This window comes from Pterocles gutturalis, unplaced genomic scaffold (assembly GCF_000699245.1).
Source record: "Pterocles gutturalis isolate BGI_N339 unplaced genomic scaffold, ASM69924v1 scaffold17022, whole genome shotgun sequence".
In the NCBI taxonomy this organism is placed as follows: Eukaryota; Metazoa; Chordata; class Aves; order Pterocliformes; family Pteroclidae; genus Pterocles; species Pterocles gutturalis.
This window is the reverse complement of record NW_010113159.1, coordinates 228019-253949: the sequence shown is the minus strand read 5'-3', so window position 1 is coordinate 253949 and position 25931 is coordinate 228019. Positions and strand designations below refer to the sequence as shown.

Genomic DNA, 25931 nt, shown 5'->3' with positions numbered 1-25931 from the left:
TGTCCATTCATCTGCCGTCACGAGTTGCTGAGTTAGAGTACTAACTGTGTGCATGTAATGGTACTGACATTGTATGGTTGCATTTTGCTTTAAAACAAGCTTTCATGTACTGATGAAATCTACTGAGTCTATAGTTTTTATTTTCTTAATCCTTTAGTGTGAATTAATTTTAATTATGGAAGATGAGGAATATATTCTTTGCGCACAATGTGAAAATCAAGCACAATGTAAAACTTAAGTATGCCCTTTTTATGGATAGTTTTCACAGATAGTCAAAAAGAAAATAAAATAAAAAGAACAAAATGGTTGAAAAAGAAAAAACTTGATTTGATCTTCCCTAAATTTGTGGACTTACCTTTTCTCCTGAGGTCTTAAAAGGGCTCTAATGTTAAAAATTTATTAGTGCTGCTCATAGTATGTTAAAGAGTAAAAACCAAACACTTAATCTGAGTACCTAAACCGATGTTCATTTGTCAGGTTTTATTGTTATTTTGAAACTGTCCAGCTGAGTAACCCAGTTCCATGTGCTCTTTAATAGAAGACAGCATTAACTAATGAATGCTTACAGCCTTTTCTTACTTTTCGGGCAGGGTTGATGTGCTTCTCAGATTACCCTGGGGTATTGGCCCAGCCCCGGAGACACCTTTGTTTGTGTTCTCTCTCTCTTTGTGCCATTTAGCTGTGGGAGAGATAATATCCCTTAAGGTAGCTTTAACGGAAGGTGATATTATAATTTACATAGATAATTGTGATATTCAGCTTTTCTTTCTTTCTTTCTTTCTTTCTTTCTTTCTTTCTTCCTTTCTCTTAATTTCTTTCTTTCTTTTTGCATGTGAATTTTATTTTTGTGTGGGAGAGATGAACTTTAAGTTGATGCAGGGAAAGCATGGGGTAATGCTTTGTGGGTTGAAGCTAGCATCTGAAAAAACTTACATGCTGGCTTCAGGGAATTAAGCTGTTAATTTTGAAGGTCAGCAATTTAGAAGTTGATTTTAAAAGAATTTCACCCTATATGATTGAGGCTTTTTTTATTTTTTTTTCCAGTATTCAGAATGCCTATTGTTTTTTGTGCTATTGTTTGTGCCTGGACATGCAAGCTGCTACAGTTTTGAATGTAGCTGCCCATCTGCTCCTTGGTTATTTTTAGGAAGAACTGTAGAGTTCCATCTAATCTCTGAAGTCTTCAAAAACATTAATGAATTAAACATCACAATACTCTTGTAAAAAGGGAATTAGATGGAGGCACTGAATGAAGACTAAAGGGGATAAATGACTTGGTGAAAGCCATATGTGTATTTCGTAGCAGAACAAGGAATAGAAACCAGATTATTTTTTTTTTCCCCCGCTAATTTTTTGTTGGGTGCTTAACAGACCAGCTATGTTCTCTTGCTTGATACATGATGAGATAATGATGAAGCGTTCATTCTTTGAAACTTGCAGTAGATGCTCATGAACAGACTAACCTCTTTAAAGTTCTTGCACTGTGTACTGAGAGTATTCGATGTTTCAGGTCTAACAAATTCAAGTAAACATGCTTATATTCTCACTGAGCCTGCATTAATTTTGATTGTTAATGTTTTTGACCAGTGGTTCCCACTGGGTTGCTTAGAAAGAAAACATCTGTTACTTGCAGGGCAGCTTCTTGTAACATCTTCAGGGCATCTTACTTCCAGTCATCTAGGCAATGCGACTCTGTCACCTTCTCCCTCTGCCCTCTCTCTTTAATAGACTTTTACAATGGTTTTAAAAGGTGTCTGAACGTGTGTTTTTATTTAAATTTTTTTATTAGATGAGACTGAAGATGTGTAGCAGAAAATGCAGGTGATATTCTTCATTCATCAGAAATTATGCACTTTTATGCTGAATTACACATAGTTCTTACTGTGTGTGTATTTTTTGGCTTTTTTTTTTTTTAAGAACTTCTAGAATTTTAAACTGTGAGTAAAACAGTGTAATTTACAGTCTTTCTAGAGCCTAGGAATGATAAGGGGATACAGCCTACCAAGTCGTGATTTGTTTTTACATTGGAGTGCAGCCTGGAATATTGTTTACCTTTTTATCTGTTTTGTAATTTTTTTTAATCTATTTATTTACTGTCTCCTCAGCCTCCCTTTAACATATACGTATTTCATTTAAGTTTGTGTTTAAGATAATTTTTTCCACAAGTAATATTAGTTCGTGCTTGGGAGTGGAGGGGAGTTGGAAGAGTTTTCTATTTCACTGAAACACCTTGCAAATATTTAGGTTTTAAAAACAAATATTATGTGGATTTTAGTCTTGCCACTTTTCTGTGGAAATCTTCAACATAGTGAATATATTGTTGGAGATCAATATTGCTGTATTGATTTAAAAGCCTGAAAGCCCAGGTCATTCTAAACAAGTGCAGTGAGGTTGTTCAGTATAGTTCTTTTATTTAGCATGTTTCCTTTATACATAAGTTTTACAATTTGGCATGTGGTATTTTAATTGGCAAGGTAGGTTGCAGACGGGCGTGCTGCACTCTAGGTTGTTTCTGAAATTCAGCAAGCAGATTTAACTTCTGTAACGTGTTTTGTATCTGTAAAATTTGATCATATGAAACTTATGCTTTTTGTTTTGGAAGTGATAAAAGCAGCTTCTTGAAGTATTTCACTTTTCTTAAGTGAAATCTGTTGTCTTCAGAGCTCTTGTTTTTCTTCTGTAGCTTTTTTCTACTTAATGAGGCCAAATGCCTTTTTTTGTTGATCAGTAGACACTGGATCTGTTTCTTTCAGCTAAAAAATGGTATGACATTGAGCAAGGTATTCTTTCCTCATTCTAAATTGAGAGCTTGATGGTCATTTTAAGAGCCTGTCTTTTTTAATTCCTCTGGATAAGTTAAAAAGACTTTACCTTGTATTTGTAGGTCTAATTATACTGAGATCTGCTTTTTAGCAGTGTACCTTTTTAAAGCATCTTTGATAGCTCCCAGTAGAAAGTAGATGCCAGGTCTCTTGAAATTGTTTCACTTTCCAATATTAAAAAAAGACATTTAGTTTAATTCATCCTGAGTTTCTCTGGAGTGTTAAAGATAGTGAAGGATGTTAAACCTTATTTTTAAACCTTTTTTTACCAGTATGTTCTGATAACCTGCTCTGGTGAGAGTTTTCTTCTAGGTGGATCACATCAAAGCTCTCACAGAGAAGAGGTAACTGAAAACCTCCGGAGTTTCTGGAACAAAGGCTAGGTTTTTTGAAATTATCGGCAATTGTTCTGACTCACCTCCCTCCTCTCTGAATGAACAGAACGCTTCCTTGAGTTCCAGGAAATACTGAACAAAAGGACTATTTTGATCCATGGACAGTACCACTACTGTGGCAGAAAGCCAGGCGGTGGCTTTCATGTTGAATAAATTGGTCTTTTCACAACAGCAAAGAAACACGCTCCCTAGAGTCAATAAATTGATGCAAACTTTTATTCATATGTGAAAGTATGAAGATAATGAAGTGTGTGTGTGTAGGTTTGGGCTTTCTTCATTGATTATAATAAAGAGCCGTTTGTAATAATTTTGAAATATAACTTGAGAAGAGAGGGAAAAATCATTACCAGGTATGTGTTCCACATCTTTAAAAAAATCTTTTTTTGTTTGTAACGAAGCTAATTGTTTGAACAAGAAAGGGAATAACTATTTTAACTCAGGCTCTCGTATTTGGGGGGCTTTGGTGTTTTGTTTTGTTTTGTTTTTTTTTTCTTTTCTTCTTCTTTCTCCTAGATCATTTATAGTTTTTGATTCCCACCCGCCCCACCTTCAGGAAAAAAAAAAAAGAGCTCTATTTGTGTGCGTGAATGCTGAAGTATCCAGACAGAGAACTTCAGGTTGCAGTCTGAAGCCCTGTGTCTGGAATTAAAGAAAAAAACATTTTTGATCTGTTTTTATTTTGACTGGATACTGGTCCATATACCAAATTGCACATTTCTGTGCAGAGGTTTTTTTTTATTATATAGATTGATTTGTGCATGTATGAACTCAGAAAGACCGGATGCCAGTTGCTACTTTGTGTAGGCTGGAAGAGGAGGTTGCAGTTCAAGCAATTTGAATAGTTAATTTTCATTCAGTTGATTTCATTTCAATAAATTCAAGCAAATTGGTTTGTCAGTGAAACACAGGAGCTCAATCACAGTGAATTCCAGTTCATAATGCAGTAAAAATGGCATGAGGGTAGGAAGGGATTTGGGGATGGAAGGAGTAGAAGCATTTCCAGCTATAGATTAGGCACAGGTATTCTGGCTGTTGGATGTTTTTCTTTAATTGAATACCTACTAATGACCTACTAATGGCAGTGTCCTGACATAAATGCAGCATGACATATTTAAATAGTTATTATAGTCCTGGTAATACTAGACAGACTATGCAAAAGTGTAAATTTTATTTGCACTTACTTTACATCAAATGGCTGAGAAAACAGATGATCTACCTGTAAATTAATTGTGGTCTAAGGGATTTGGGAAATATGACTTTTATATAAATTATCTCAGTGTCCTTGGTTGAGATTCTGCTTTGAGTTTTTTTTTTTCTTTAGTTTTTACAGTACTTTGGATTTTGGTTATAGTGTTCTGTGCTTCCTTCAGAAGAGTACAAAGTCTTTTGCCCAGTACTCCTTCTAGTGAAACGTTTTATTTGATTTCCCATGCTTGATAACCTTAACTTCTTGTGTTTCAGAGCTCTGAAAATTATCTGAAGTAGAATGGAAGCTTCAGTAATATTACCCATTCTGAAGAAAAAACTGGCTTTTCTCTCAGGTACGGTTTCTGTTTTCCTCAGTTGGTTCCTTCCTGCATAATTTCAATGGGATTTTTATGTGGGTTACTTGTATTTGGTGTAAGTATTTAACAGAAATGTATTGTAGCTTAGTACTTTGTTATATTTCTAAAGGATCTCTGAAACTTTTAATCTGGTAGCCAAGCTATTGCTGCTGGCATTTGCTTTCACTGTAGCCTGTAAATCAACTCCACAAAGTTGATGTCATGAAGTTTTAGTATATACATAAAAGAATGATGATTTAGCTGACATCCAAGAATAGCCCTTTCTGTTTTTTTTATGTGGTTTTAGAAATACAGAGTGAATAGTTTCAGGATTTTCTTCAGAAATTTTTTCCTTCCTTTTCACACCTGCCTTTTCTCCAAATGGACGGAAGCAGAATTAGTCATGCATTGCAACATTTTGATTCTTGCCAAGTAGTTACTTCAGGCAAGGCTGAAATTATTGTTGTATTTATTAAAATAATAAATGAATCTTGGATTGAAGGTAACTTTCCTCCCCATGCCAGAGAAAAACAAAAGGGACTGTTTAAATCGCTGAACGGCATTCTCTTGCTTATTTCACTACTGTCACAGATAGCTGTGTTAGTTCTTAGTGTTTGATTGTCTATTCTAGGATGGGTAGATAACTTGCAGAACACATCTCAACTTCACTATTTCACAAGTGTTGCCATAAATTAATATTCTTCTGGTTTGGTTTAGTTTATTTTATTTAGCTAGTCTAGTTTAACCTACTCCACTCTCTTGAGAAGTGAAACCTGCCTTTTGTTAATAGAACTTGTTTTGCTTTGAATTTGCCCACTGTCCCCAGAAGTTGCAAATCAAACAATTCCTGTTTAAGAACAAACAAACAAACAAAAAAACCCCAAGACTCAACTTACATTAAAGCCTGGAACAGTGGGCAATTTCTTCCGTAGTAACAGCAGATGCATTGTTTGTTAGTTGTTCAGCATTATACTGCAAGGGGAAGTTCTCATTAACTAGAGTGCATTTTCAATTTGCTATTAAAGCTTCCTGATCCATTTCAAAATATACGCATTCTTAGTGGTAAGTAATATGCTGAGTGGCAGTTTAAATGCTAGGAACCTTTTTGAACCTAGATATTTCTAAGTAGGTTTGACCTTTTTGAAATTGTGTAGCATTAGTGGGTGCTTTAATTAATGAATGGTAAAAGATTCATGCAGTAGTTCTTTTAAGTGTTCTTCAGTGTAAATAAAGGAACCTGACAGAGAAATTGGTTCATCGTGTCTCTTCAAAGCAATTTTATTCAATATAGTTTCATAAATAAAAAAATACTAATGATTAAAACTAAATAATAATAAAAATAATATTTTCAGAAAACATTCTGCAGTGTTTATATGTTGAAGTCTCTTGTCATTTTTTGAGTTAAATTGGTACAAATAATGTTGGCCCTGCCTTCTTTTTCTGGAAGCAAAACTGTTTCTAAGAGAGGTGTCTCCTCAGATTTGGCATCCATGGCTGTGTAACTTCCATGTTGGTAGGTCATTACAAATAGCAGGGGGGAAAAAAAAGGCAAGAATATTTACCTAATCTCTATATACTACAGTGCAAGAAAGCTGTACAAAAATCACAGTGCAAGCAGAATACAGATGTTTGAATCTTTTCTAGTAGTGTTTACTAGCTGGGGGAAAAAACCCTTCAGTTGTTACACAAGATGACTTGTGAGGAAACTGAATAATTTAGATAATTATTGTGGTGTTTTTGAGAAATGTCAAGAGATCATAGGTTTTGGGTTTGGTTTATGGTTTTTTAGTAATTTAAAATGCTGTTTAAAAGCAAGAATTTCTGTGTGTCTGGTATCTAGAATTGGCACTTGGAGCCACTCATGCAAAACTTCCATTAGCTAGACCCTGTTCAACACTGGAGTCTTTCAAGTCTGTGTAAACAAAACATGAACTACTATTAATAGTTAACTACTTTTGTGGGGGCTGGTGTTAGTCTGCCCCATTAATTGAGAAGCAACTTTGAACAGAACAAGTCCCTTTGAGTCATGAATCAGATATGGGAAGGCTAACTTGCTATAAATGCAAGAAGAAAACATGTTTTCCTGCAAACCCTTCCTTCCCTAGCCATGTGTATGTTCATTAATGCTTCACTCGTGTGTTCATGGGTGGAAGAGGAAAGGAAGTGTTAGATACAATTCTTACAAATATATTATCTCCTAGAGTCTTGAGCTGCCATGCTTCATGGAGTTCTGGACCCTGGAAGTTGGTTCAAGGAGGCTCTTCTACTGTTCCCTGTAGAAATACTTTCATAACCTCTTGTGTTCTTACTATTTCCTATTGCAGGCTCACTCAGTTTGAGCACCAAATTCTGTCCAGTCTTTTTTATTTTTTGTTAGTACTTGTGACAGTGTTTTCTTGCTTCTCTGCTCCAGTAATTTTTTGTAGTGCCTCCATTTTGCAATGTGTAACCCATTTTTGAACTTGGCTATTGTGAATTTTAGTTTCAAGGAATTAATTTTCTATATTCCTAAAAACTGCCACCCTCCCTTCTCTGAGGCTTTCCTTATGGGTAAAGGAAAGACCAAGCGATGCCTGAACACTTAACGAAAGGCTGCTTTATTACTTTTAATGTTTTATTCTTGTTGAGAAATGGTAGGTAACACGCTACCGTTGAATCAATATGGCTTATGAAATGTTATTTTACCTCCACAAACTTAACATTTTCCACTTATTTGTTACACTCACTAAGCAGCGTAACAAGTGGAAAGAAATTATTTTTTTCACTCGTGAGTGTACAGGTGAGAACAAATGTCCAGTTTTTAATGCATTAAAGTATTTTTCCTTCCTTTTTCTCCAGCTTCCCCACTCCAATTTTCAGGCTTTCTGCCTTTCAGAAACAGAGAAGGGTGGACAATCTGTAAATAACTGTTGCTTTAAACTGTGACTCCCTCTTAGTTTCTGCAGAAAGGATCTATCAATTTGTCCTTTCTCATACAATAACATTCTTTAATTCTTCTGTTTAGAAATACAGTTATTAAAAAGTGCATTGCTGTTTTCCAGCAAGAATTCTCCCCCAAAAAAGGCAAAGGGAGGGGAACCCAACTATTGCAACGGAACACTTAAAGCAGTGGGTCCTTTAGGAAGACATGGAAAATATGTGTGTATCACTGGATCTTTAATCTCTTTGGGGAGTTTGCATAGCTTTGGAAACAAGGGAAAAACCTATTGCAATTAAAATGCCAACATAAATGGTGAATACAAACACTGTTTTTTTGTTATCTTGCCTGCATCTCTAACAGATGGGGGGGAATTCTTATCAAATTATGTCAGTGTACTATGCATCTGCAGGCTATGCTTGTGTGCTTGGTCTCTGTGCATAGCTGTTACTATTCCGTAAAGTGTTGTTCTTACTGATTAGATAGAACTTTAGTTCTACTGATACAAAGTAACTTTATGAAGCAAAAGTGCAATGTAATGGCTTTAGCCACATGATTAACATACTTAAAATCATTTGAGAATAAAGATATTTCTTAGGTTACCGAAATTTGCTTTGCATCTTTTTCACCCCAAATAAAGCTGACAATATCGTTATCTTTGTACAATTTTTCTAAAATATAGATAATGTACTAACTGCCTCGCACATTACTTAAATGGCTCAATTTTTTTTTATAAAATATCTTATATTTCAGAATAAGTTTTGATATATAATATTGAATAAAATGGAAAAGGCTTTCAGCTATTCCAGATGGTGGAAAATTTACTTTGAAACTTGTTTAATGTAGAGATGAGTACTATTGTAAAAAAAAATACTCAAGGATTAAAAAAAGCACCCAAAACTTTACTGAAGCTGTGGTTTAATAAGGTATAAGCTCAAGCACTATATCCTTATGGAGTATGTTTGGATTAAATGTTGTTCACCTCATGTGTAAATTCCCCTCCCCACTTCTCATATTTCCCCTCCTTTTGCCCTCACCAAAATATTTGATTGGGTTTTGAAGTTAAGAACTCTCTTCTTTTTGCTGGTTATAGACATTAAAAGATTCAGGGGCAGAGAGAAAAAGAAACAGATAAGCTGGTTTGCTCAAAATGGTAAATACATGAACTAGATGAGTTGCTCCAAATCAAGTAGAAAGATGTGTCATAGCTACCTTTGCCCCTTTTACTTAATCCTCTGATGAGTTAACAAACATTTAGGGGCAAATGTTTTAGTCTCAAGCCCTTCTGCCTTTTTTGAAGATCACCAGTGATGCCCCTTTCGAGAGACTTTCTTGAGAGTCTGTGTAGTCAAAAACAACCCAAACCACAGTTGTAGAACATCTACTTAAATACAGCACATCAGCATTGCCTAACACTTGATCTTACTGGATCTCATAATGGACATAAAAATGTGAGGCCGGCTCTTTCAATAATTTTGTTGCTGATATTGTTTGTATGACTTTTATCAGAAGTGTTTGAAAATGCATACGAAGATTAAAGCAACTGGTTGGAAATATTAATGTTACATGTTTGATGGATTCAGAGTGTGCGCCATGGGCAGCCAGTGTGGTGCAAGATCCTCCTTTGTGTAGTCGATGTTTCTAGGAGGTGTTGTGTTCCAGTGGGAGCTGCTGGGTACATGCTCACCATGGAAGTTTACCAGGTTTCTGATGGGCTGGTACTGTAGAAGTACTCCAGATACGTAAAAATAGTGCTTCTGGAAAACTTGATTTGTGTTGCTTATGTTGAAAGTACTAGGTGATAGACTGTGTCAGCTACAGATGTGGTCTGTGCGGTGAAGCCTTCTGATGCCTTAAATATCAATGTGGTGAATGAATCCTCCCAACTGAGAGGTGAAATGTCAGTTGTGAATTTCACAGCAGCTTTAAAGGTTACTTTTATGATGTATTTTTGAGACCATGTATTTCTTTTACCTTAAAGCCATCAGAATACCTTTCTAATGACTTTCCCCCCCTGAAATAGGAGGAAAGGACAGAAGAAGTGGCCTCATTCTGACAATTCCATTATGCCTTGAACAGACGAGTATGGACGAGCTGAGTGTCACACTGGACTACCTTCTAAGTATCCCAAGGTGATTTCAAAGCCCTTCTATTCAGGGCTGTCTTCTTTTACAGTGGTGGAAGTGATCTTTTTATTGTTTTTTCTTTTTATTTGCTTTTCAGTACCAAATAAAGTTTACATAAATGTTTGTTTAAAATGTGATACTGTCTGACTGAATTAGAAACATACATCCCAATGTATGAAGGGATGTCTACTAAGGCTTGCATATGTCCTTTTATTCTGTATATCTGGCTTTGGTTGTTTTTGCCTTGTGTATTTCCTCACTCCCTTTTGATATCTTTGGTAATTTCTTTTTAATGACTTCAGCTACTATGTAAATTAATGAGCCACTCTAATGAAGCTCCTAATCTTAAAAAGGTAGCATTGCCTAAAGCTTTATCCTCTTTCTTTCTTTGCTTTGTGCCTAATCTTTGTAGCTTGTAGTGCTTAAGTTTGCCGTGAGTCTAAAAGTGAGCAACTCAAATGTTTAATGTTAAGATACTGCTTAAATGTGCTGAATGATAATTTGAGTATCCTGTCATCCAGACCTTGCTGTAAACTCATTGTTGATTAAGTTCTGTGCATGTAACGTTGCAAGCTTGTAGTGACAGTTCTTGGTCCTACCTTAATTAACAGCATTTTTTTCCGTAACATCCACAGATTGTTCTTTATCATAGCTTTGTTTTGTTCTCTTGTGCCACTGATTTAGAAAGGAAAGAAGCCCCTTGGATAAATGCTTGCTTTTGTATCCCTTTAAGTTCCCCTTCTGGAAACAGGGGAACAATGGCATAACTATGACACTTTAGTGTACTTTGGTTATTGTAAATATGCAAAGTATAAATGATCCATTTTTTATAGTTAGGACTGTTTAAAAAATTCTGATTAGGGAGAAGGAAGCAAAGAATAAATTCAGGTTGCTTACAAGTAAAACATCAATAGGTATAGGAGTATATTGCACAACATTTTAGTTATGGAAGTTTTAGGGTTTTTCAAAAAGCTTGTCTTTTGTAAAGTGATGAAAAACCCAAATGGTCATCTGTGCAAGTCACCTCATTGACTTAAGGACTTGGCAATACTTGTGGAACAGATGCAGGCATTGTTGTTCTAGCAAGCATCAATTATTCCATAGTCTCATCCTGATATATGTTTTTATATATAAAATGTAAAAATAACTGAAAATTCAACCAAAGTACTCTTTGTACTATGTACAAACTGGGAAGTCCATTTGAAAGCAAAGTTCAGTGTTCCCAGTCACTGTCCCAGTTGTCAGTCATGGAAAAAATGACCTCTCTTTTATGGTGGCAGTATGGAAAAATTGTTGCTTTTGTTTGCATGTTGTTTTTTGTGGGAAATGCAAACGTCTTGGCCTAAGCACTTGCCTTTTTTTGTCCTGGAAAGATTTGCTGAACAGTGTTTGAAAAAAGGAGGGGTTTGGGGAAGGATGTTGTCACAAACCCAGACCTCTGTCCAAGAAACATTAGTTACTTTTTTCCCCAAGTTCTATGTGTAAAGTAACCTAATACGTTTAACTTTGAATTCAGTTACACATGCGATATGTTGTAACTGTAACTGTTTCAAAATATACATTCTAGTGTTGATGGATAGCTGTGTCCAAAATACCAGAGGCGTAACTGTTTGTAGTGTTTTACGTAAAATGTCTTTGGAGTGTGGGTGGGTGGACTCTGTGTGCGTAAAGCTTTCCTCAAACTTCAGACAACTTTTTCCTGGTGTTTAAGTCTACTGTTGTACCTTTCTTTGATGCTATTTGATGATTTTCTTGGATTCTTAAGGCTTCTTTATAATCCAAGAAAAGTAAAAGTGTCAATGTTACGCTGTTGTCTGTGCACGCTGAAGTTTGCTTCCCATATATTCTCTGTATTGTGGCTCAAATCACCAAGTGTTTGTTTTGTTTGTTTTTTTTTGTTTTTGTTTTTGTTTTTTTTTTTTTTAAACTTCAGTAAACTTCAGAAGTAATAGCTCACTTTTGAATTTGGTTGGTTGTTTGGGGTTTGTTTTGTTTGTTTGTTTTTGTAATAGGTCTAGTAGTAGAGAAGAGCAGATGCTGATACTGCTGGGTTCTGGTGAGCCTAAGGAAGCCTTATCTCAAGATGCTATCGTGTCACTATTCATCTTGTTCTTAAAAGTAGTGGTAGTGTGAGTTCATTCTGAACTGAATGCACAAAGCCTTGAAAGTTCTTGAGTGCTTCCAGAAAAAACATATGTGTGAGCTTACATGTGACCGTACCCGAGAGTATGTATGGATTGGCAGCAAACTTTATTTTTCCTAAACAGACTAGTCAGGTGCCTTGTTTCCCTTTTTTTAAATTCCAAGGTAATTTTGTTTTCCACACAAAGCTGATGAAGCTCAGCTTAAACATGAAATATTTAACAGTTACATTTCATGTTGTGAAACATAATGCATACTTTACATGCAAGTTACTTTTTTTTTTTTTTTGTAAGCTAAGGAAATCACAGAAATGGATTTGTTTTGTAATTGCAGATTTGGGTGCTAAAGATTACATAATGCTTTTCTACATCATGTAAATATAATGATTTTTAGTTACTTATAATTTTGCTGGACGCAAAAATTTCCATCTGAGACATGATATCTAATGTGGTAACTAACGCTAAAATTATGAGCTCACTTCCATGTCCTCTTCTGGCTGCTGCTGTGCTTGTTGTGAGAAGGTAATGCTTCCCAGCTGTTGGTGACAACCAGATGTCGCTGCCACCATTGAACTATCTGCCCAGCTGCTGTGAGCATCTTGTTGCCAGCTTCAGTTAGAAATGAGCTGGAAAGGGCTTTGTGGGAATGCACAGATTTTCACTGTTGTCTCCCATCTGTTACATGAGCGGAAGTACCTTTGAATTTTTGGCTTTGCAGCTGTTTGCAACAGATTTTTTGTAGTTTACGCAGGCTCAAACCTTATTAGAAAAGAAAGAGATTATGTCAGTCTAGAATACTTTTTCTTGTAGATCCATACGCAAAGCCTTTGTCCTTGTAGAGGTTTTTTGTGCACTGCAATTTGTAGTCCATTTGTTCAGGAGAGAAATTTAAGTGTGTTTAGATGGTTTCCTGCTGGGACATGCATCAACTGGTATTTAGCTGTATCCTCAAATCTGTGCCAATTCACAAGTAATCTTGTGAAAACTGACATCCCTTTGTCTTCCTTATGAAACTGTCAGTTGACCTTTTTCTGAGGATTTTATGAAGTTTATGGTTATGAAACCTTTTCAGAATTACTGAAGTTTAAATGCTTGTATTATGATTACACTTCAGTACTGCTGAGAAATTGTAATTTGGAATATCTGTTAGTATGCTTGAGCATTAAAATTTAAAGTTATTTCTAAATGAGTAAACTTGGTTTTTAAGACAGTATTTTTGTAAGTATAAAACTGTGTACTTGTATTTCTCAGAGTTTAAATCCAAAGTCATTGTGATATGACACGTTCATGCATTTTTTAAATCTTTTTCTTCTTCTAGTGAGAAGTGTAAAGCTAGAGGATTTACTGTGATAGTGGATGGCAGAAAATCTCAATGGAACGTGGTAAAGACGGTTGTGTTAATGCTTCAGGTAAATACATTTTTATACATTCATAGTTGACTGCATGGTTTTATATATGTGAACTCCATAGCTGCATTGCTGTAGAGGCAGTAATTTCTTTATTGAGAAATAGACAATTTATGTCTGTTTAAAATCACAAAATGTGGTTCTGTGACAAAGCTCTGTGCAGGAAGAAACAATCTGAAAAGTGGATGATACATCTCACTCAAGTGAGGGACAAATTCATTACATGCTGAGACCACACAATTGTAGACCTTTTTTTAAAACAATTTTAGTTAAAAAAAAAAAAAAGAGAAATGTGCTTCTGGCATCATCAACTGTGAGTATTAGGAATGTCTGCAGAGGAACCGTTCACACTGATAGTGCAGCTGATCAGGTTCCGATGCAATATGCTGTACTACTTGGTTTCCTTTGGAATTGGCTGTTGCTGATTTTGTTGTATGTAATAGTCCCAATCACAACTATATTCTGGATGCTCTACAGAATAGGAGAAGAAAAGGTGACAATTCCCAAATAAAGAAATTAATGACAAGTTATTATTTAAGCTTTTCAGAACAGAGGTTACCATAAAGTCTTATTTATGTTAAATAGTATAGGTTATTTTCTGGTCTCAGTGGTCAAAGAAAATACAAGATACAGCACTCTGAATAGATTAAGAGAACTTGGACTACTGCCTTTCTTACTGCACAGATGACTTCTCCTTATCAGAGCAGTTTTCCTCTCAGACTTGGATGAAGCCTCAGAAAGCATGTCAAATATGAATACTTGGATCTTGTTGTGCAGCTGACTCATTGTTGCTCCTGGGTGTTTTAGTCTGTGTCGAGGTGTCTTTTGCCTTTTCTTGACTAAGATGGCATTCCTAGAGTTATAGTTATTGGATCCATTATATTCTGATTATTGTCTTCACTGAGCTGTCACTTCAGCTAATGTGCAGTTGTGACACTTAGTGGGAACTTCAGCTAGTGGGGAAGGTCGCTGTTTGTCCATGTTCATATTTCAGTGGCTTCCTGTCAGCACACTTCTTGTCAGTGTGAAGCCTACAGAAACATAAGTTGCCCATCTGTATCTTTAATTTGAGAAGGAAGCGATAAAGAAGATTTTCATTTGTAAACTAATCACTTGTGCAGACTGCTTGAGATTTCTCTCTGCTTGGACACATGTAGTTCTCAAAGGTGCTGTTTGGTCATCAGAGACACTTAAGTGTTAAAAATATTGTCTACTTTTAAGTAGTTTTTGTGTATGTTCATTAAAATGGTGCAAGAATGAAGTATCTTTTTTTTTTCCACTGCTATGTTTTCTGAGTTGGATGTATATAACGTTTTTCAGAATTAAGTTTTTATAAATAAAACAAGGTATTTTAAGAGAATTCCCATGCACTGTGTCACCTTTATGTCAGTACGGTGATAATCTAACTGTGGCTTATTGCTATAGTTGATGACTTGGGAGTAAGCAGGGGTCTCTGTTGTTCCTTGGTCCACATTGAGTGTGAAAACATAAAATCAACTTGGTAAATGAAATTATTGTTTTAGGCTGAGGAATATTTTTGTGATAATACTTTTATGAATTAAGATGCTGAAATGTTAATATGATGCCCTTTCAGTCTAGTCTAAGCAATACATACTAGAGAAGTACTGGATATAATTCTGATGTGATATAATAAGAAAGTATACAATTCTTTTCTACCTTTATGATGTCAGTTTCATCCTACATAGCAAATGACACTGGCTAAAGCTTGTTGTCCAAGACTTTTTTTTGGTAATGAAATGCCATAAATAAAATTAAGTGTAGCAAATAATTCGTGTTTTTCCATACTGATGTAGCATGGACTAATGGTTAGGCCTCAGAACTGGGAGTAAAGAGGTTAGATTTTCTTTACAGTTCTGACATGATTTTGCTATGGAATGTAGTGCAGTCTGCTACAGAGCAGGATGGAGCCAACATGTGATGTATACGCAGCAGACTTAAAATTGACAGATAGAAATTGAAACAAATTCTTGAATAGATGATGGCATGTAAGTGGGATTGAGTTCTGTGGTAAATGAAGGTTTTTAGTCTTGAATGTTTTATTTATTTTTTCCACAGAATGTTGTTCCAGCTGAGGTGTCACTTGTTTGTGTAGTAAAGCCAGATGAATTTTGGGATAAGAAGGTTACACATTTCTGTTTTTGGAAAGAGAAGGATAGACTTGGCTTTGAGGTATGTAGAACTTTTGTCTACTTCAGTCAAAAATACCATTTCTGGAATACTAGAGTAATTGGATGAAAATTAAGGTCTCTTTAAAAATAGTTATATTCCAGATGCTTTATGGATATCCTTAACAAACCACCGTGGCCTTTTAATTTTTCCCTCTTTAATAAGAATATTAAATGAAGAAGGTCTCAAATTAGAAATGTATGGCATTTAATTCTTTGCTTACAAGAGGGTAAAGCTGTTTGATACATATTGTGGATGTTTTGAGTAAGAAACTGTTGTACAGGGTTTAGTGTGAATTTTTTTCATGACTCTTCTGTAATGGACTGTAGAGATGCGTGTTGTATGGTGTCACAAAATCGGTAGTAACCGTTTTGAAGAACATCTTGTTGCTGTTGCATGCACGTTCTCTCGTTTTTTGAGTTCTTTGACATTAGTAACAAAGGGTGTAGGTCCCTTCAGTTTGCCAAATATAAGGTGGTAGTTTTCTTACCTTGTGAGGCAGAGTGTGTACAGAAGATTACACAGTAATGTTAGCAGTTCCATTCTTTTATCTTTTTGGGAGGCTAATGGAAACATCAGTTTTCCCTGTTTTTAGATAATTAACTGTATCATCAATCTTTCCAATCGTTTTGGAATGTGTTTCAAGCACATCCAAGGTGAGAATTAAAAAAGAGACCAAACCAATCATCTGTACTCAAAAGGATGATTTAAGAGCTTGTGTTTAGCAAGTGACTTGAGTTTGCAATATTCAGTTTCACACAGATGGTTTAAGGACATAAGGTAAACACCAGAGTCCAGAGAGTGGCAGTAATAAAGGTGAACTCCCCTCTTTAGCAGTCCCTGCTGTCTGATTTAGTCTCTCTTTTCCCACCTGCACACCTGTAAATATGGTCCTTGGACAAATTCAGGAAGCCTTTGAAGTTGTTGTATAAAAGAATTTTATACAGTGGCTGTTACTGTATACATCATGGTATTTCCAGTTTGGAAGTTAATCCTCTAGAAGATTTGTCTTGGATTTTTATTTAACATGACTCAGCTGGAATCTATTTCTAGACAAATAAGCAGAAAGCCTACAGAAAATATGTTAGCAAAGCAAAGGTAATTTTACATGGCATATCTTGATTGAGTAAATTAATTTTCTCTTTGTTTGTAAACTAATAGAGATGAAAAGAGTACGTAAAATGACCTGAAATATAAATGGGTGCCTAAAGAAGGAAGAACAAAGGTTTTATTTTTCTTGGACCTAGAGTCATCTGGGGTTTGGGCTGGTTACTGGCATTACTTAGTGAAACTGCAAGCTAATTCCATTTATGGCAGCTACATACCATTAAGAATACAGGAGAATAGCCTGTATTTGCTGAACTTTGCTGGAAGATATTCTTGTACATTAACTATTAGACCGTTTGTTTGGAACTGCTCTGGATTCTGTAGTTGTAAGAATTCAAAAATCACAGAGTATTTCTAATTGGAAGGGACCTCAGGAGGTCTCTAGTCCAACCTCCTGCTCAAAGCAGGATAATATATGAAATTAGACCAGGTTACTCTGGGCTTTATCCATTTGGGCCTTGAAAAACTTTCAAGGATGGAGACTGCAGAACCTCTACTTTCAGTTTTTAAAGATGACTAACAGTTATTGACTGGAATGGCTTATGATCTTTAAACTTGTCTTGGAAACATAGTATTTTCATTAATGATTTGGTATATCTGATTGGTTTAGTGATCTAGAAAGGTCTGAACTATCCTGAAGTAGTGGAAGGCAAAACCCCTGAGGTAATTTTAAGGAGAAAACTCCTAAGTTTGGGATGGGTTTTATGTCTTCCAGTGTCTGCAGGAACATGGAGCTGGACTAGCAGTAGAAGGCTCTTTCCACATATTCTTGTCCCCTGCAATAATATCTGCGTATCTGATGGGTTTTCAAAACTCTCCAGGTCTTTTGCTTTCTGACTATATATTGCCAGTATGTCTGCTTCCATAGAGAGGTTTTTTACTCTGGTTTTCTTTTTCCACAGGAGTTATTTCAGGCTTAGCATATTGTGCACCAAAGCAAATGGTGGTGCCAGCTTTTGTTTTATGTTTATATGAATAAGAGCCTCTAGAATGCAGAAATGAAGGGAAGAATTTAGTCTTCTGACTAGCAGTGAACGTGTGTTTTCCTTTATTTCCTGAAGTAGTTGATGAACTAGATTTGTCTCCTGGGCGAATGACTCGGACTGTTAAGCATACTAAGACTTGAATTTGACTATTAATGGAAAGAGTACGGTTGATCCAAGTCTTGCTGAGCATATTTGCACAGTATATGGGGGCACTTAACTCTTAGGCCCAAACTCACCTCTGGGGCTAGAAGTACTGCAAGAGAGTGATAGAAATACTAAGTGCTTTGCAGCATGATATCTTGCTATATTATTCACTAAAAATAGATCATGTGGTGTGTGACTTAATCAAGAAGCATCAGTTGCCATCAAGAAAACAGACATCCAAGAAACATATTTCTTTTTCGTATTGCAAATAGGCAAGGTGGTACAGGTGATGCTCTCACAGGATCATGCATGAGATAGATACTGCATATTAAAATTGCCTGTCTGTTTTAGGCTCACATTAGTTGCAACGAACTATTCTTTAGTTAAACATTTAGCAGTAAAAGGGTCACTTTTTCTGAACCACAGAAAGATCTGCTCAGTGCCTCTGGACACATTTAACACAACTTTTCAGGTACTTAGGGAAAAATATAAGCATTACTTATAAGTATACCTAAAACTTCTTTTATTATTGCAGGTTATTTTAGTATCTGCTAACAAGCTGACTCGATACATAGAACCATGCCAACTAACAGAAGATTTCGGAGGAACTCTCACCTATGATCACATGGATTGGTTGAATAAGAGGCTGGTTAGTTTTCTGTTGTGGGTTTTGTTTTGGTTTTTTTTATTGTCTCATTCTCGAGCCATGACTCTTTTTCTTGTGTAGGAACTGCTACTGTAGTAGTGCAGTTCAAATGCATGAACAGGCTTATGATGATAACTAAGACTGGATTTGCTCAAGGGATGATAAAGCTAATGTAGTAATTTTGTTGAACCAGCAAGTTCCTTAATGAAGCTTTCTTGTAGACTCTCACTCTAGAAGAACCTGAGTTTATGGTATAGTCACTACAAAGGGAAATTATTTGGCTGCTGATAACGAGAAATCTAAAACAAGGAGGAAATACTTGGACTCTGCAGATCCTCTGAGATTTTCTCCTAGGCCTTGGTTTCTGTGGACTGAGATCCAGGTTTTAAGTTGTTCTGCACTAAAACAGCTGTCAGTGCAGTTTCCCCAGTAGATACAGGGATGCAGTAAATGTCTAGGAGCAAATACACCCCTAAATCATTAATAGGCATAAATTGTTTAAGCAACTGTTGGCACGCATAGCACCTGTTCTTCATTTATACTTGTTTTTGAGTTGCTTAAGTTAAATTTTTGAAAAAGTATTTAATCTTCAGTAAAACAGTTTGTTCCTTTCCTGTGCAACATGTTCTTAAAATCTCTATCTCCATCCAGGATCTCTAGGTGAGATCCTGGCTCCACAGCATGTCCCAGCTGCAACAGGGACATACCCTGCAGCCAGTCTCACAGCTGTACTTCTCCCTCAAGAAATTTGAGGGTTTACACCATGTGTATCATGTTTCTTTTTTGTTTAATCTCAGCAAATGGTGTGTTCAGACCCAAAGGCAGAGCATCATCTGCTGTGCAGCTCTTTTCTGTTGGTCTTTGCATAGCCTTTATGTGTGCATGGATTAGGGCAAGGCAGCTTCTTGTGTGCCTAAAACTGAGAGCGCCTGGACTCAGTGAATGGAAGGCAAATCTAATATTTTAATTTTCCTTAATTTTTGTCTGGTATATACAAATTTGACTTCTACTCACTCCTGCATTCATAAAATTCATAAGGACAGTACTTCCATTCTAGCTGGGACTTCTGATTTGTATTTAGTTCACACTACAACTGAAAATTTATTTCTCCTTTTCTCTCCTCTCTTGCCTTATTTCACTTGTTTTGTATATTAAGAGCATCCTCCATTGCAACTCCTGAATTCTGAAACTAGACAAGAGGGCAGAAAGTTTGTTTAAGGTACTAGCTGAAAAATAGTTTACAGCAGTTTATGTATTTTAATTCTACGGATTTTTTTTTTCGTCTTGTAACAACTAAATTTAGCTTGTATTTTTATAAAGCACTCTCTTATAAATTGGCTTTTGAGAGCTGACCACCTCATGATGGTTTTGGTTTTCCCTGAAATTGAAGTAGTCCTAAATAGGTTAAGAAAGTTTCATCTGCAAGCTATTGGTTAATGATTTGTTGACACTAAAAAGACCTGAAAGTTATTGCACATGTCAATATGCAATATGCATGTGGTCAGTTCTGTTGAAAAAAACCAAAACAAACCAAAAAAACCCAAAACCAAAACCTGAAAAACCAAGCCTCGGAAATCAGGTACAGAAGAATCATGTGAACGGTACGCAGTCTCTGACTGTACCGGCCTTGTTATCAGAGATCAGAAGCCCCTATATTCAGAGAAACTAATTAGAGTATTTCCTGCTGTATAATATATCCTTCTTTTATCTTAGTTATTCATTACAATATAGCCCATATTAGTAGTGATAAAAAAACTGGAATCGTCTCAAAGTTAACTATTTCAATCCATTCAAGTGCAGTCAGAGGGTTGTGTAACATGCCTTGATTTTCATTGTTCTTAGGATTTACTTAAAGGCTTACGTGAAGATGTAGAACAAATATATCCATAAAAACTTAGTTTTTGCGGAAATTTTTCAGTATTTCAGAACTGGGTCTGTCTTCATTATATTCAGTGTAACATTTCTGTCTCCCTAAAGAATCTTAGTGCTCTTTAAGTATTCCCTGAACAAAACTTTATATTTTCTACTCTTTATACCCTGCCATCTGAACGTTGGGAAATAATTATACTTTGTAAAGATTAAACTAGTTGATGAATTTGCACTGATACCTTCAATACAGCAACTTACATACTTTGCATGTCTTTAATTAAAATATGCTTCTTATTTAGGTATTTGAAAAGTTCACGAAAGAATCAACATCCTTACTGGATGAGCTTGCTCTAATTAACAATGGAAGTGATAAAGGAACTCAACAAGAAAAAGAGAGGTCTGTGGTTTGCTTTTTGGAATCAATGCTTTTGGATTATAAAACTTCATTGGAAATCAAAACAATATTGAAAATATTATATGCTTTAAATATTTTGAAATGTGTAAAGAAGTGCTGAAAGTTTATGATGTAGACTACAAAATTCATCAGTGTGTGTGTACATGGATGTTCATTTGGTTATTGACTACAAGCAGCTCCACTTAAGTTTTGATACAGTGAGTTGAAAAAGTGAGGACTTTGTTTCTTTCCTCACTCAGTAATCTCTTGACAGCATCAGGTAGCTCTGGCCTTAGGTGAAGTTTTCAGTGCTACTGTAATACTAATTATTATAAATGTGTTTGTTAATTTAAGTAATTATTATTAAGTTTATTATTATTAATATTGTGTTTGTTACTTTCTTCAAGATCAATAGATTTGAACTTCCTTCCATCGGTTGATCCTGAGATGGTATTACAGACAGGTATAGTAAGTTGAAAAATGATAAATGGTCAATAAAGTAGCATCATTAATTTTTAAGCCCCATGTGAAAACACAGAGGGCACGATAATTATCTTAGCCATCATCACAATGGAACAAGCTTATCAATTAATGTCATCTTTGTTAAAAAAACCTGATGTTAACAAATAAATGGAAGAACTCCAAAAGTGTCTTCAAAAGTATTTTAATATAATCCTGATAACATCTTTACAGTATTACCATAATTAATGTATTTAATTTTGAGAATACATTTTTTCTATGTGACGTCAATATGTTGGCTTTAGAGAATGAATTTGTCTCAGTAGCCACCAAATGGTTACAATACAGATAGCATTTTCCTACACAACTCTGGTAATTTGCATCAGCCTAGTTTTGAGCTGAACATCTGTAAAAGTGAAGCATACAGTCTTCTCACTCTTTGCTCCTTTGACTCTCCCTTCAGCATTAAACAATTTGGAGTTTTTTGATTGAAATGGTTTTCTTTAGGGTGAATTTCCTGTTGGCAATAAAGTACAATAGGTTGTTGATTTGGACTAGAAGTTTGCTTAAAGATGTGTGCCTTTGTAGAGCAGGAAGCAACGCATAGTGTTAAGGCGGTGATCAAGAGTCTGAATGCCCAAAATCTGTATCGTATAGCCTCCTACAAACTAATGTGTGGATCACATGTAATATTTGCCACAGAGAACTCCTGGCTTACATGCCCTATGTGTAAAATTTTAGTTTATTTAGATGTGGGATAATATTGTTTGAGTTAAAAGGTGAAACAATGGTTCCTTGTTGTGGTATTTAAAGTTTTTAAAATATGAAGTGTCTGTAGACACTGTCACTAGATTTTAAACTATTTGAGTATCCTCCTCTAATGGTAAGTTTTTTGGACAAAATAATGCTTCAGTTTTGTGTACATAGATGGCTCCCAAATATGTTAGTTTGTATGCATTCTGTTTTCTTAATTGTGGCACAATGATTTTATTTTTTGGAGCTTAATAACTTCCATTAAGCCATGGGAATTCCTAAGAGGTAACCTTTTATTTGTTAGATTCATTGTATTGAAAGTTTGAGAGTAAAAAATTAAATTCTCCCCAATTAAAATTTCTTAAGGGTAAATATGAACAAACTGAGATTTTAGATAAAAGGCTTCTGTCTTCCATAGTTACAAGTACCGGTGCTTTCACAAGTTCCAAATCCACATATAAAGTAAAGTTCTTAGAATATGATAAGAATCTAGTTTAAAAAAAAAAAGTTTTTACCTTGAAAATGTTAATCCTTTACTGCTGAAACAATGCAATAAAATTCAAAATTATCCCAGTAGAACTATGACTTGTAAAAGCCTTTAAGTCTGTTTGCCCTGCAGCTATCTTTGTAGTATTATAAAAGATGAAATCCACGATGCTTATTTCCATTGTGTGGCAAAATGTATTTGAATTCTTAAGACATGTTCATTTCACAGTAATATATGCTGAGTAACTGAAAGTTGCTTGCTGCAGTCTCCAAAGCCCTTGGCATTTTGGTTGTCTAGGTAATACCAGTTGAATTTTGAGTCTATGTTTCTGCATTTTCCTTGAGTATGACAATTGCTATTAATAGTGGTAAGGTTTTTCTTTTAGTGAACTTTTCTTTTAAGACCTGATGATATGGAATTGGCAGACTTTCACTTTTACACCAGTATTTCTTTAGCGACTAAACACTGTTTTGTTTGCTAACTTGCTCATGAAGCTTTTGGGAAACAAATTGATCATCTGGGTTTACTGGTAGTATGGTATTTACATCCTGAAAACTTTACCATAAGTTAGCAATAACATTCTTCAAACAGTTTAAACAAAAGATGAAATAGTCAAAACATACTCTTTTTGCTTTTATGAAAGTTTTTACACTCTGTAATAGAGTCTGTACCCTCATATGGTGCTTAAGAGCATTTTCTCATATGGTGAGAAAAGTGAGAAAAAATTATTCATCAAAATACTTAGTATTCAGCTCTACTTTCTATGAAAGTTTTGTATGTGCTATAAAAATCCTGAAAAGATAAGAGAACTGTATGTGCCATGTTTATTAGTGCTTCTAGATCATTCATTTAATCTAGGAATATGAATTGTTTGAGAGAAATACTTTGGATGCTGCACAGTATTTCAAAGTAAACCACAATACTTATAGTTATTTCAGACTCAGACTTGTGCTTTGCAATTGTTTCTTTACATTAATCAATACTATTGTAAATATGAATGTTAAAGTAATGATATCTCTTTTATATATCTAAAATATACCAAATAATTTCTACCCTATTTTATGACTGATACAATCGCACAAACTGTGGCCAGTGTTCCGAAGGAAATGATATTATTAAATGTGCCCAATGCATGCATGAAAGATCATTAGCTGCAAACATGTACCACTGGGTAGTCTAAAAGCTGTCATGCTTACTAATAATTTTTGTGCCTGTTTTTTTGAGTCTAAATTAACCACAGCATTACTTGTATTCTTGAAGGTCATGAGTTACTATCTGAGTTACAACAGCGTCGATTCAATGGTTCAGATGGAGGGGTAACCTGGTCTCCGATGGATGATGAACTACTTGCTCAGCCACAGGTCATGAAGCTATTAGACTCGCTCAGAGAGCAATATACCCGCTACCAGGAAGTTTGCAGACAACGTAGCAAACGCACGCAGCTAGAGGAGATTCAGCAGAAGGTAATGCAGGTAAGCTTGGAGTTGTTCTTGAATACTGTGGGGTGGAGGTTTAAGCTCAAGTCCCAGACTGTTTCCTGCAAAACTAACCATCAGGTTCATGCCTCCTTTCACTTTTCAGACTGCAATGTGCTAATTTCACTTGATGCTTTACATTTTGGCTACCACCGTGGCTTTCCAAAGAACCTTCACTTTGTCCTGTTGTTGCCTATTGAGGCAGTGTACCACTACGTTGTTGGAGGGTCAAATGCCCGACCTGTTAACAGAGAGAGGAACATTCACAAATGAGATACATTTAACTGTGATTTTGCTTGAGAGTTGGAAACCTTCCCCTGCCTGTATTGTTTTTAAGTTCCTGTTACTGAAGTTAAGCCGTTATTTTTTCCTTTATTTGTCTAATGCTTGGTGTTTTAACTTAAGTTAAAGTGATTAAACTCTCTGTATTTCAAGGCTACCCTGACCAGAATGAATATATATCTTCCTAATCAATTGTGTGTTAAAGGTCATAATGAATTGATTTGCTCCTTTGGAAACAGGCATGCAATTAGCACTTTCAACATTTTCTCAGCAGAGTCTCAGTAGGGAAAATCAAGGAAATGGAATTAATTTATTCTTCTTATGTTTAATACTTGAAATCAGATTTATGTTTTTAAGTTTCTGTATAGTTTGAATATGCATAAAATGGAATGGATATTGCTTTAACCTTTCAACACTGACATTTCTAATCCATGAGGAGTGCAAATCAAGTACTTGCACTTCACAGCTTTCAAGGTATGGGTAAAGATAAAAACTAATCAATCTTCTTATTTCTAGCAGTGAAAATATAAATCTACTGAGGAAATAAATTTCCCATATGTAGTCATTCAGATTATTATAAAAATATAAAAACAAATGTCATATTTTGATATTTTGAGCTGGAAATGATAAAAATATGTAAGACATTAAAATAGTACTATATAGAACATATTAGCATGGCTGTGGGTATAATCAGGTGAGATTTTTTTTTTTCCTGTGTTATAGTGGTTGAACAAGATGTGTTGTTTGAAATGAAATTTATAACATACTTTGGCAAACTGATATTGTTAATGCATTTAAATAGACTTGTTTACTGGGGCATCAGCCTCATTTTGCAGTTTGTATTAGAAACAGTTATTCATTTGCTCTGTCTACACTATGGATGCTGCATAGTAAGTGAACTGGGTCTTAGTACACAGGAGGAATGTGTTTTGCCATTTTACCAAGCTAATCAGTTTTATAAAGTGCATTTAAAAGCTCTAAATGGCATAGAAATATATGGGGGGAAACTTACTAAATCTAGAAATTGATTTAGTTTCCTTTTGGTTTAGGGGAGAAGATTGGGTCAACAGAAAAAAGAAAGATAATGATGGTCTGGGGGAAACAGATAAAGGGAAGGTGCTGTGGAATTTATTTTGTCAAAACAAACAGCAGTTGCAGTGTAACATGCTTGCAGTGTGGAATGGGTGTGTACATAGGAAGTTTTCCCCCTGTGTTGCTGATTGGTTTTGGGTGGGTTTTGGGGGTTTTTCTTTTTAGTGTTTGATTTCCTATTAGCTTTCATTACAATTACATTTCCATTTCATTCGTTGTATAGCTGCTTATACTGCTAACCACTCCTGGCTTGCTTTTGTGTTCCTGTTTTATTTTAATTATTTGCTGCTTATCCATAAGCCCACTTATTCATAACCACATTGTGTGCCTTTAATATCCTACCCTCTCTTTTTAACCACCATTCTTCCTTCTGTTGTGTAGTTTTGTTTCCCTTTCCTTCGTCTTTCATTCTGTAGCGTAAAGAGGGCAATGTTTTCCAAATGTTTTCTGATGAGCGGTTCTACTAAACAGACTGACTCTATGTTATGATAAATTTTTTGTCCCTTCTTAGGAAGAGGTATTAATTACCTCATCACACAAATTAGTGACAGGCCTTGCAGTAGTCTGGTCCTTAATAATTTAAAAATATATTTGATGAAAATAACATTGCTTCTTTCTCCACGTCCCCTAGTGACTTCTCTCAGGTCGAGTATCTGTCACACAGGAGTGGCCATGTGCTAAGCTAAGCAATGTCAGAGG

The 25931-nt window shown here is 35.4% G+C and overlaps 1 protein-coding gene across 1 annotated transcript in view; it reads left to right on the top strand.

Annotated features, from left to right (window-relative positions):
- The first annotated feature begins 4677 nt into the window (after nt 1-4677).
- SESTD1 (SEC14 and spectrin domains 1) overlaps nt 4678-25931 on the top strand; it is a 38375-nt gene continuing 17121 nt past the window's right edge. The window contains exons 1-8 of the mRNA XM_010074368.1: nt 4678-4758; nt 9702-9810; nt 13264-13354; nt 15428-15541; nt 18311-18424; nt 20590-20687; nt 21092-21147; nt 23644-23855. Of these exons, the coding sequence (XP_010072670.1) occupies nt 4704-4758; nt 9702-9810; nt 13264-13354; nt 15428-15541; nt 18311-18424; nt 20590-20687; nt 21092-21147; nt 23644-23855 (849 nt within the window). The 5' untranslated portion in view covers nt 4678-4703. The remainder of the gene's footprint in view (nt 4759-9701; nt 9811-13263; nt 13355-15427; nt 15542-18310; nt 18425-20589; nt 20688-21091; nt 21148-23643; nt 23856-25931) is intronic.